This window comes from Venustampulla echinocandica (genome assembly GCF_003357145.1).
Source record: "Venustampulla echinocandica strain BP 5553 chromosome Unknown scaffold_15, whole genome shotgun sequence".
NCBI lineage: Eukaryota > Fungi > Ascomycota > Leotiomycetes > Helotiales > Pleuroascaceae > Venustampulla > Venustampulla echinocandica.
In genome coordinates this window covers 301,657-314,946 of record NW_022474220.1, presented here as the reverse complement: position 1 = coordinate 314,946, position 13,290 = coordinate 301,657, and the positions used below count along the sequence as shown (strand labels likewise).

Genomic DNA, 13,290 nt, shown 5'->3' with positions numbered 1-13,290 from the left:
GTTCTCGAACAATTTCTCAAATTCTTTATACTATATAAAGATCTTCTTATTACTCTTACTAGTATTCTGTGGAGGACTCTCAGCTAAACGTCCTAGCGTATTAGAAGAAATAACACTAACTTCTTTCCGGCTTTCTAGTTATTACGAACCTTCGTAATAATATCGACTAAATGTGATAGTCTCTGTGACTTAGTCGATCTCAGAGTTGTACTCTCAGATCTAAAGTATTCCTAGAATAACTTAGTGTCTCCTGATTAGTACGATATGAAACTATATATCCGTTATATATCTGTCCTTCGTTGTTAATCTAGAAAAGACAGTTCCCTAACTGATTACTCTGTTGTTGTAATCTATTTACGAGCTGTCTACTACTATTAATTTATAAAGTAGAATTCCTGTAATTAGAATATTTAGTCTAACAACAGTTGTAAGAGAAATATAGTTACTGTTAGTTCCAGAATCAATTATTACTCTGAGTTTCTTTCTTCTAAACGTTATTTCGACGTTCATATATCCCCAATTCCCAGCTACGTTCAGCTCAGAGAGGTTCTTTATTAGTTCATATACTTCGGTATTCCTGAATAAGTTGCTCTATATCCAGTAGTTGTTTTCCTACACTAGTAGCTAATATAGTGTATTGAGTCTAAACGTACTAGTTATAGTTTAGTAGAGTTTCTACTAAGTGTACTAGTGACGTCCTTCTAGTATAAATACTACTCTCTTCCAAATTCTTTTATAAAGTCTAGTCGTCAGAATTTCCTAAATATTTCCAGGTTCCAAGAGATCTACTAAGTCTAGTAGTTCGTCTTTTAAATTAATACTTTCGATAATAACTCTTTCTATCTTAGTTTCCTTGAAAGCGACTTTTTCTACGTCAATATAAATAACTAAGTAGATGTAATACTTTACTAGTTTGTCGTTTATAGTTATTCCTGAGAGTATAAAAACTTCGCTACTGTTTTCCTTTCTTTATATATTACTATGTTCAGTGATTTCAAGTAAAGATTACTCTTTCTCTTTCTGTAGTATTATTCCTAATTCTTCGTTCACATCAAGTGTTGTTTATCTACTAAGTTCCTCGGGTTCTTCCCCGAATCTAGTAGTCTTATTGTTTTCCAAAGTAGTAGTTCTTACTTGTAGTATTAGATCTTCTACTGTCTAGTATAGTAAAAGGTTATTAGTTTACTGAGCTTCTATAGTTCCAAGTTAGCTGTGAATGTTTATAGACTCAAGATCTTCTTCGGTTAGATCTCTTCGTCCAGTCGTATTCATTTGTCGGTAACTAGTAACGTTGACTTGTCGAGACTTTCCTTTCTAGAGTTATCTATTCCTTAGTTGTTTCCCTTTGTAATAAGATGTAACTTGATATCCTAGAAGTCTACACTCAAAGTATAAACTCTTCTCCCGACATTTATCTCGTTTTTCGTTCGAAACGAATTTCTTTCTTCTATATTGAATTATATTAATTATTCTAGTTTTCTTCTACTAATATCTTTATCTAGACTAATAGTTTCCTTTTTAGTTTTCTCGTAGAATATAACTTTTCTTGAACTTTTATAAACGATTATCTAACTAGATAATACTTTCGATTATACTGACAATGTCGTTATAGACTATATTTTGTTGTATTATTTCTTTACAGATATATTCTTTCAATCTTCAACAGAATAATTCTATTAAAACAAGACTATTCTATCTTGTTTTAGTACTATACTTCTGAAACTCTGTTGTATAAATAAGAACTATTCTAGTTTAGCGAAAGTCAAGTATTTTCTGTACTACTACTTGAGTAATATCGATATCTCCAAATATTCGTTGTATTTCTTTTTTTATCTTATTCTATAATTTGAAAATAGTTTTAGTAACTACTATCTTCCTATCTTCCGATTTATTCCTGAAGAAGTTTTCAAAGAATAGTTAGACTTATTCCAAGGCTAGTCTTTGTAAGTAAGAAGTTATTTAAAGACTTTGTTAGTTATAGTTAACTTCGAACTTCTCGTAGTTGAAGTTGAAGTAGATCTCTATTTGAAAGATGAAAGTCTCGAAATCTTTCCAGTTACTGTTATATTTATCGGGGAAAGTAATATAGATCGATTTATTAACTTCGACTTTGAATTTATAAAGTAAGTCAGATATCTCGATATCTTCCTAGAGTCTACTAGTCGATAGTATGAAGTTCACTTGACTAGTACTCGGGTTAGCGACAGCTGGCTACTTCGCAGCAAGCAGCTTCGCAGCTGGCGGGGTTGCTGGAGTTATAGTAATTTACTTATTTCGGCAAAGGAGTACTCAAAGTATAACAGTTCTATTATTCTTCCGACGGGGAATCTTAACAGAAGTGTTCTATTTCGTTTATATAGCGAAGTAATGTAGTAATCTCTTTTAATAATCTGTAAATAATGTCAGAGTAAGTGAATCACGGAAGGAATCAAGTGTAATCAAAGTAAACTGTTATCATTGATATTCAAGAATCAAGTTGAGTATACAGCTCCTATCTAGTAAGGAAATTACATTACTTATATAGAACTTTCCTGCTTCCTAGATCTAAGTGAATCCCTAGAATCTCTATGAATCCTTAATGATTCAGCAGATCGCCCAGCAAGCCCCTGATCCAGCTGTCACGTGACCTCGTCACATGCTTCTATAGTTCTCTGTAGTAGTAAGTTATACTACCCGAACTTCAAACTATAAAGTTAACGTTCGTAATATTACAGTAGTGTCCGAAATATTAATTTCGACTATACTCGGCCGATTTTCGTGAAAGTTTACTATAATAAGTTCTTATATATATTTATCTTTTAACTTTTATATAACTGTTCTTTCTTCTTCTTTTATAATAAATAGTATATCTTTCTTCGTAAAACGTATAAATAGTACAGAGATATTTGAATAGTTTCTGATAAATTATCTTAAGAAGTTCCCGAATCCTAAGAACAATTAGATATCTTTGATATTCTATAGTTTAAGCTAATTTTTAATTCGTTAGATTTTTCCTAAATTAATACTCATTTCTCTTAGTCAGATTATATAACTTAGAAACGTAGTTTCTGTGACTCCGAATTCGTATTTTTCTAGTTTTAGTCTAAAGTTGACTTTTATAAGAACTTCTAGTATTAATCGGATATATTTCTTATATTTATAGATATTCTCAGAATAGATCAAGATGTCGTCTAAATAATAAATAATAAATTTATTTAAATATTCTCGCAGAATATTATTGTTCTAACGTTGATACGTTGCTAGTATATTAGTTAACTTAAATAGTATAACTGTATATTTATATAGTCCTGAAAATACGAAGAAAGTTGTTTTCTATTCGTATCTTTCCTTGATCTTGATTAAGTTAAAAGCGTTCTACTAATCGATTTTCGTAAATATCTTTATTTTAGCTAGTCTATCCTGTAAATACTAAGCGTTAAATAATAAGTATTAGTCTCGTATTATAGTGTTATTTAATTTACGAAAATCGCTATAAAGTCTTCTTTTCGGATCTTTTAGTTTACTAACGATTAGTATATTCGATATTACTAGTAACTTAGATAGTCGAATTTATCTTTTCTTTAGTACTATTGCGATATATTCCTCTAACGTCTTAGTAGTATTGTAGTAATGTCGATGTAATTTCTCAGAAAGTAGTTATTACTTTTCTTTCAGATTAATTTCGTAGTTTTATAACTAATATTCGGGTAAAGTATATATATCTTCTAAGTTCTCGAACAATTTCTCGAATTCTTTATACTATATAGAGATTCTTTTACTACTTTAGCTAGTATCCTGTAGAGGACTTTCGGCAAAGTGTTTTAGTATATTGGAAAAAGTAGTACTAACTTCTTTCCAGCTTTCTAGTTATTATGAACTTTTATAATAGTATCGACTAAATGTGATAGTCTTACTGACTTAGTCGATCTCAGAGTTATATTCGCAGATCTAAAGTATTCCTAAAATAGCTTAGTAGTTCTCGATTAGTACAATATCGAATTGTATATTCGTTATATGTCCGTCCTTTATTGTTAATTTTGAAAAGACAGTTTTCTAGCTAATTACTCTGTTGTTGTAATTTATTTATATATTATCTACTACTATTAACTAGTAAAGATTTATTCTAGTAATTAGAATATTAAATTTAGCAATAGTTATAAAAGAAATATAATTGCTAGTAACTCTAGAGTCGATTAAGATTCTAAGCTTCTTCTTTCTAAATATAGTGTCTATATTAATATATTCTCGGCTACTCGTAGTATTCAGCTTATATAAATCTCTTAATATTTTTGTAATTTCAGTATTTTTAAATAAGTCGACTTAGGTCTATTAGTATTTCTCCTAAACTGTTAATCGGTATAATATATTGAGTTTAAACGTACTAGTAGTAAGTTAGTAGAGTATTTATTCTACGTATTTATATTATCTAGTAAGTAAGAATATAGCTTTCTTCTAGATCTTCTTATTAATTCTAGTCGTAATAACTTCTTAAATATCTTTTAGTTCGAGAATACTTTCTAAAAACTAGAATAATTCTCTAAAGTTAATATTCTCGATAGTAATATCCGATATTCTTTCTTTCTTGAAAGTAATTCTTTCGAAGTTAACGTAAATAACAATATATTTTCCGAACTGAATAAGTTTAACTCCGCTTATTAGTTCTAGAAGAAAGAAAATATTATTCACGTTATTTCTCTAAAAGTTTCTATTTTTTAATATTCCGATAAAAACTTATTTTTCTTATATCTGAAATAGCATACTTAGAGAAGACTTGTTTTCGGATTCAGTTTCTTTCTCGTTTCTTTCAAACTTAATAGTTGTTTCTACTTCTTGTTGAAAGGAGAAGTCGCTAGTTTACTAAACTTCTATAACTCTAAACTGACTATGAATATACATGTTTTCGAAGTCCTCTTCGGTAAGAGAAGTTCGATAAATAGTATTTATTTACTAAGTTACATTAATTTGTTATAACTTTCCTTTCTATAGTTTCTTATTTCCTAGCTATTTTCTTTTTCGATAAAAAACAGCTTAATATCCTAGAAGTTCACACTCGTAATATAATCCTTTTTCTCTTCGCTATTACTTCTCTTTCTAAGAAAAGTTAATATAACAGCTAGTAACGTCCAACTCTATAAGTTGTAACTAGTAGTTGCTTTTTCTAAGTTAGTTCGCTTTTTTATTGTAGTTAAATAAATAACTATTATACTTTTCTATATATTACTCATGAAAGTGATTATCGACTTTGATAGCGAAGTCGACGAAGTCCGTCAAGTCGTCTAACTAATCAGTCTTTGAGATTTCGTCTTTTATTTAGTTTTTGAGACTCTGATAGTACTAATCTATTAGTATATCACTATTCTATCTTGTACGTCTTATATACTACTGGAATTCTATAGTATAGATAACTACGGAGTTACGTTGTCTAAAACTGCGAAGAATTCGTACTATATTATATTTCTTGTCCAAGTTTCCGAAAACTTTATTAAGATATTTCTTAAATCTTACTTAACTTCTAAAAATCTCTTTCGTATTAGTAGAATAACGAGTAGAAAGTCGTCTATTCGTTACTCTGTTGTTTATATAGTCTTCTAAGAAGGACTCGATTTACTCGAAAGTTCCTACTTTCAAGAAAGTAGTTATTTAGAGAACTTGTTCGACTTCCGAGCTGAAACAACTAACATTGAATCCGATATAGAGTTCATATTATATAACAAAAGCTTTGACTTTAGAACGTTCTCCTTTGAACGAATCGGGAAAAGGAACTTTGAAGTCTTTGTCGATAAGTCCTATAGCTATTTAGACCGAGGTTAGGATTGTAGGAAAGTTTATTACTAAGAAGTTGGCGGATGAAGATACTAGAGTTTGTAGAACTATAGTGATTTACTTACTTTAACAAAGAAGTACTCAAAGTGTAATAGTTCTATTTATCTTCCGACAAGGAATTTTAACTAGAAGTGTTCTATTTCGTTTACGTAGCAAAGTAATATAGTAATCTCTTCTAATAATCTATAAGTAATATCAAAGTAAATGAATCACAGAAAGAGTCAAAGTAATCAAAGTAAATTGTTATAATTAATATTCAAGTTGAACACAAAACTTTTATCTAATAAAGAAATTACATTGCTTATATAGAACTTTCCTGCTCTTTGGATAATATAGATAGTACTAGCTATCTGTTTGTAAATCGGATAAACTAAATAGTTAGATAACTTCAACTATCCCCTCTATCTATCACTTAACTTCCGACCTATAATCCTGCTGTTACGTGACTTTGTCACATACCTTCATAGTTCTCTGTAGTAATGTTGCGCATTCACTCGAACTTCAAGCTATAAAGTTAGCGTTTATAACAGTCGGCATCTATAATAACAGAAGTGTAATTGATATTACTCACTTTTTGTTAGTAAGTAAAAATCTGTTAAGAGGTAGCTTAGCTAGTATAAAAGTCTAATTCTCCAGTTAGCAGTAAAGTAAATAGAGCTTTGATATTAATATTAACGTTGAATTTGGAACTTATACTTTGAATATATAAGTCTTGAACAAGCTAGAATTTCTTAGTAGAACGTTCTCTAAGAATTCTGATCCTAAGAAAGTAATTAACTTCTCTAAGTAAATATAAATAGTATTTAGCTATTAATTTAGCTTCAAATTAGTCTATTTTGACAATATCTTTTAGGGCAAAAATAGCGATAATATTATCTATATAAAAGAATAAAGTAAACTAAGAACTTGAATATAAACAATTAACTCTAGGAATAAAGTAAAGTTCTAACTAGATTAGAATAGATGTGAGTTCTCTATACTAGAGTAAAGGCGACTCTTTGAGTTTGTACAGAGCTTTATAGAGTAACAACAACTTGCTAGGAGTCTTATACTCTTCAGAGTATTTATATAATAGTAGAAGTTCTAACTTAGAATTAATAAATATATTAACAATATTATATTAGTAAGTCTCTAAGCCAAATCTAGCTACTAGAGCTATTATAAATCTGAAAGTTTGAGCGGCTAAAGTTACTGTGTAAGTCTTTTACTAATACTCTAGCTTTTGCAAGTCTCCCTTAACACAGAGCTTAGCTTTGTACTTAGTCAGGAATCTATCTATATTGAGCTTATATTTGAATACCCAAGTAAGTAGGAATAGCTCCTACATTTGATAATTCTACTTCGGAACGAATTCAAATACTTCTATAGTCTTTAGTGTATTAAATTCAGTGTCAGCTACTTTCCTGAATTCAGTAGTATTTAAGTAACGAATTATTTGATACTAGCTCTTAAGTTCTTTTTCAAGCTAAATGTGATATAAATGTATTTGAGTAGAAACTAGCGAATAGACAGTTCTAAAAGTTATATTATACTCTGATAAATGATAGATATTAAAGAATACTATAATATATACGTTCCTCTGTCTTCTGCTCCTTAGTCTCTGTATAATATTTTCTTCGTCTAAGTAGGACGAAATCTTATTTCTACAGACACTTGAGTTCCTTGTACTATTTAGTACTATATTTTGGCCTGTGGACAATGAATCTATTAATTAGAGTATAGTTCCTTTATTATAAGTAGTTTCAATCGTAGAATCAGGGTTTAGATTTACTAGTAGTAAAGTTGGAATTGAAATTAGATCTAGTATAGTCTCCGGAGTTGGGTAATACACTACTTGATTATTCGTTTATTTGTTTTCTACTTTCGGCTACTGAGTAATTATATTCTCGGTTTCTTGATTAGCTAGTTAATTCTCGGGAATACTAAGAGTAGCTGTTTCTGCTAGTAGAAATAGGATGTTAATAATAATAGTATCTGAATCTATATCTACTTCTTCTTCAGCGATTATATTGTCTAGGAACTGAAGACTTTTAATAACTTCCTCTTTTTAGTATAATATAAAGTTTAAATTAATATCGCTTAGCTAATAAAAGCTTTTATAGTCAAATGTCGCGTCTTTAGTCTTTACTACTTTCTCTAGTAATAGGACTTAAATTCGGAATATATTAGTCGACGAATAACTTATAAAGTACTTAACGTGAGCCTTTGGACATATCTTTTAGGACTTTGGTATACTTTTAATTAAAGTGTATATTTTACAGCTAAATAAATATAAGTACTTTAACTTAAACTTATATCTTTTAACTAACTCAAAAAGTGTTTTCTAGGAGAAAGTTAGTATTAGATATCTATTAGCTAGATAAACTGCTATTTAGTACACTTCTGGCTACAAGTTGAATAATATCTTTGTAGATATAATTATTATTCTAGTGATTTAAGTGAAGATCTTACTAGTATACTCAGAGCCTCTATTTTACTCAGGAGAGTCAGGAACTGTTCTCTTTTATTTGATACTCTTTGAATTAACGAATATAGCGAATTCAGTACTCAAAGTAGTTTCTTTATTAAGACGAATAAATCGAACGTTGTATCCGAATTAAACTTTGACTTATATTATAACTTATACTATAAAAGTAAAAGAGTTAGATTTCGAGTAATAAGTAAATACAAAGTAATATCGGTAGTTTAAACAACAAAAATAGTTTACTTACTTATATTTATTATAACTTATATCTTCTTGGATTAAGTCTTAGGCTATATAGTCGAAAAGCTTCCTATTTGAGCGATCGTCGACTTCGGTTCTCCTGGAGATTACTTTGTAAGCTTTGGAGATATTACAATCTTCATAATCTATCGTTTTGGGTATCGGACTCTCTAGATCAAGAACTATCAAGTTCTCTACCGAATTAAGTATATAGTCGATAACTTACAGTCCTAGATAGCCAAGTACTAAATGGAGTTCTTGTTTTATCAGCTTAGCTATTAGTAATTGAGTTGAAGTAACAAATAATAAATATTCAATTTCAGTAGTTTAGTCGATAACTAAGTATTTGTCGATCCTTTTGAAGTAATATATAGTTTCCTTTGTATTTTAGTGTAGTGTTACGAACGCCAACCTTATAGCCTGAGGCTCGGGTAGTATGACTTACTACCACAGAGAACTATAGAGGCATGTGACGAGGTCACGTGATAGTAAATAGATCGGGAAGGATCAATGATCTATTCGTATAAAGAATCATAGGAATCATCGATTCACTATGATCCAGGAGTAGGAAAGTTCTATATAAGCAATGTAATTTCCTTACTAGATAGGAGCTTCGTGCTCAACTTGATTCTTAAATATCAATCATAACAGTTTACTTTGATTACACTTGAATCCTTCTGTGATTCACTCACCCTGACATCACTTACAGATCATTAAAAGAGATCACTGCATTACTTCGCTACGCAAACGAAACAGAACACCTCCAATACGACTCCCTGCCGGAGGAACTATAGGAACCGTTACACTTTGAGCACCCCTTTGCCGAAGTAAGTAAATCACTATAGTTCCAGCAACCCTACCAGCTGCGAAGCCGCCTGCTGCGAAGCAGCCAGCTGTCGCCAACCCGAGTACTAGTCAGGTGAACCTCACACCATCGACTAGTGGACTCCAGGAGAACATCGAGATGTCCGACCTACCCTATAAGTTCAAGGTCGAGGCCAATGAATCAATTCGTGTTGCCTTCCCCGACAAATATAATAGCAACCGAAAAGACCTCGAGACCTTCATCTTTCAAGTAGAGATCTACTTCAATTTCAACTACGAGAAGTTCGAGGCCAACTACAACCAACAAAGCCTTTGGGTAACTTCTTACTTACGAGGACCAGCTTTGGAATAGGTCCAACTATTCCTTGAAGACTTCTTCAGAAATGAATCGGAAGACGGGAAGATAGCAGTTACGAAAACTATTTTCAAATCATAGAACGGAATGAAGAAAGAAATACGACGAATGTTTGGAGACATCGATGCCACTCAAGTAGTAGTACGAAAGATACTTGATCTTCGCCAAACTGGGACAGCTCTTGTTTACGCAACAGAGTTCCAAAGATACAGCACCAAGACAGGATGGGATAGCCTTGCTTTGATGGAATTATTCTGTCGAAGATTGAAGGAACACATCTGTAAGGAGATAGCACGACAGAACATAGTCTACAACGACATTGTCAGCATGATTGAAAGCGTTATCCAGTTGGATAATCGCCTATAGGAATTCAAGAAGAGCCACGCTCCACGAGAAAGCCAAAAAGGAAACCACCAGTCCGGACAGGGACACCAGTGGAAGAAAACCAGAACAATTGGCGCGACTCAACATGGAGGAAAGAAATTCGTCTCGAACGAGGAACGAGACAAGCGTCGGGAGAAAAGCTTATACTTTGAGTACGGACTTCCAGGACACCAAGCTGCCTCCTACTATAAAGGAAAGCCCCAAGGGAACAAACAAGCTTGGAAAAGAAAGTCTCGACAGGTCAATGCTACCAGCTACCGACAAGTGAATACAACTAGACGAAAGGATCTGACCGAAGAAGACCTTGAGTCTATAAGCATCCACAGCCAGCTTGGAGCTATAGAAGCTCAGCAAGCCAATAACCCCCCACCATACCAGATAGTAGAGGACTTAGCACTACGAATAGAAGCTACTAGTCTAGAAGATTCGACCTTATCCGACTCTCGGGAGAAGCCCGAGGAACCTAGTAGGTAGACAACACTTGACGTGAACGCGGAAATGGGGACAATGCTACAAGAAGGGGAAGAGTAGTCACTACTGGAGATCACTGAACACAGCAATATATAGGGAAAAGAAAACAGTAGCGAAGTTTTCATACTCTCAAGAGTGACTACAAGCGACAAGCCAGTAAAGTATCACATATACCTAGTCATTTATATTGACGTGGAGAAAGTCGCTTTCAAAGAAACCGGGACAGAAAAGGTCACTATCGAAAGAATTGACCCAAGGGACGAACTACTTAGCTTGGTAGATCTCTTGGAACCCGGAGACATTTGGGAAGTTCTGACGACCGGACTTCACAAAAGGATTTGGAAGAGAGTAGTATTTACGCTAGAGGGACGTCACTAGTACGCTTAGCAGAAGTTCTACTAAACTACGACTAGCACGTTTAGACTCAATACACCGTATCGACTACTAGCGTGGGAAAACAACTACTGAATATAGAGCGACCAGTTCAGGAACACCGAGGTATATGAACTAATAGGGAACTTCCCCGAGCTGAACGTAGCTGGGAATTGGGGACATATGAACGTTGAAGTAACGTTTAGAGGAAAGAAGCTCAGAGTAATAATTGACTCTGGAGCTAACAGCAACTATATTTCTCCTGCGACTGTCGCTAGACTCAATATTCTAATAACGGGAATACTACTTTACGAATTAACAGTAGTAGACAGCTCGCAAATAGATTACAACAACGGAGTGATTAGCCAAGGAACTGTCCTTTCAAGATTAACAACGAAGGACGGACATATAGCGGATGTACAGTTTCATATTACACTAGTAGGAAAGTACTAAGCCATTTTGGGAATACTTTGGATCTGCGAGCACAACTCTGAGATCGACTAAGTCACGGAGACTATTACATTTAGTCGATGCTATTGTGAGGGTTCACAATAACTAGAAGGCCGGAAAGAAGTTAGTGCTACCTCTTCCAATATACTAGGATACCTAGCCGAGGATCTTCTACAGGATGCTAGTAAGAGTAGTAAGAAGATCCCTGTGCAGTATAGAGAATTCGAGAGATTGTTCGAGAACCCGGAGGACATACGTGCTCTACCCGAACATCAACTATAGGACTACGAAATCAATCTGAAAGAAGGGCAACAGCTGCTTTCTGAGAGATTACGACGACATCGCTACGATACTACTAAGACGTTGGAGGAATATGTCACAGTAGCACTAAAGAAAGGATAGATTCGACTATCCAAGTCGCTAGCAACATCTAATATACTGATCGCTAATAAACTAAGGGATCCGAAAAGGAGACTTTGTAGCGATTTTCGTAGGCTAAACGATGCTACGATACGAGACTAATATCCGTTGCCTAATGCCTAGTATCTGCGGGACAGACTAGCCAAAGCAAAGATATTTACGAAGATCGATTAGCGGAATACTTTTAATCTGATCAGGATCAAGGAAGGACACGAATAGAAAACAGCTTTCCTTGTACTTTCAGGACTGTACGAGTACACAGTCATGCTATTTGGGTTGACCAATGTACTAGTAACGTGTCAACGCTAGAACGACAATATTCTACGAGAATACTTGGATAAGTTTGTTATCTATTACCTAGACGACATCCTGATCTATTCCGAGAATATCTAGGAACATGAGAAACATGTCCAGTTAGTGTTAGAAGTTCTTACGAGAGTTGACTCTAGACTAAAAATGGAAAAGTGCGAATTCGGAGTTACGGAAACCGCGTTTCTAGGTTATGTGATCCGGCTAAGGGAAATGAGTATTGACCTAGAGAAGATCTAGCGAATCAGGGATTAGCTTGAACTGCAGAACGTCAAAGATATCCAATCGTTCTTAGGATTCGGGAACTTCTCAAGACAATTCATCAGGGATTACTCAAGTATCTMCGCGCTACTTACGCGTTTTACAAAAAAGGACATACTGTTTATTATAGGAAGAGAAGAAAGGACAGCTATGTAACAGTTGAAGGACAGATTCGCTGAGGAACTTGTTATTGTAAGCTTTCACGAGGATCGGCTGAGTATAGTCGAAACCGATACTTCCGACACAGCTGTAGGCGCTGCACACTTTCAGCTAGACGAGAACGGAAAACTATATCCCGTAACTTATTATTCCGAAAAGCACTCGCTAGCTGAACAGAACTACGACATTTATAAGAAAGAACTCATGGCTATAGTCAAAGCCTTGAGGCACTGGAAGATATATCTCCAAAGTGCAAAGTTTCCAATTACTATACGTACCGACTACGCGAATCTCAGAACTTTTATGACCACTAAAGTCCTGGATAATCGACGAATGGCACGATGGGCAGAGGAACTCTCTCAGTTTGATTTAAGGATCAAACATGTCAAAGGAATTGACAACCCCAGGGCCGACACATTGAGCAAGCAGCCTAGGTACGAAGGAGACAAAGTCTACAAGAAAGTAGCAATCTTTCGAGAGGATAAAGACGGGAACCTCGTTCCTAATACGAAGGAGATCGCCGCCCTCAGCCGGACCAAGGGACCATAGGATGATGAGATCATCTAAGCCCAAGAGAAAGATTAGGAACACGCAGACTACACCAATAGGAAACTGCGGGTCCCAGACGCATTCGCAAAGGAATTCATCCTCAAGTACTATGCAGCACTAGCTCATAGGCATCAAGGAATCAGCAGGACCCTTTGGCGAATCAGACAACACTATCACATTGACAAAATTAACACTGTAGTCAAGYAAGTGGTAGGAGAGTGTGATACTT

At 33.9% G+C, this 13,290-nt stretch overlaps 2 protein-coding genes across 2 annotated transcripts; both read left to right on the top strand.

Annotated features, from left to right (window-relative positions):
* Positions 1-9,470: 9,470 nt before the first annotated feature.
* BP5553_10469 (uncharacterized protein) lies at positions 9,471-10,544 on the top strand (the record flags this gene model as incomplete). Its single annotated transcript, XM_032019092.1, has 3 exons — positions 9,471-9,647; positions 9,768-10,007; positions 10,053-10,544. 3 exons carry the CDS (start codon positions 9,471-9,473, stop codon positions 10,542-10,544), a joined length of 909 nt encoding a protein of 302 aa, XP_031864799.1.
* A 1,695-nt stretch (positions 10,545-12,239) lies between these two features.
* Positions 12,240-13,061, top strand: BP5553_10468 (uncharacterized protein; the record flags this gene model as incomplete). The annotated part of the gene is made up of 2 exons (XM_032019091.1): positions 12,240-12,287; positions 12,513-13,061. 2 exons carry the CDS (start codon positions 12,240-12,242, stop codon positions 13,059-13,061), a joined length of 597 nt encoding a protein of 198 aa, XP_031864798.1.
* Positions 13,062-13,290: the final 229 nt, after the last annotated feature.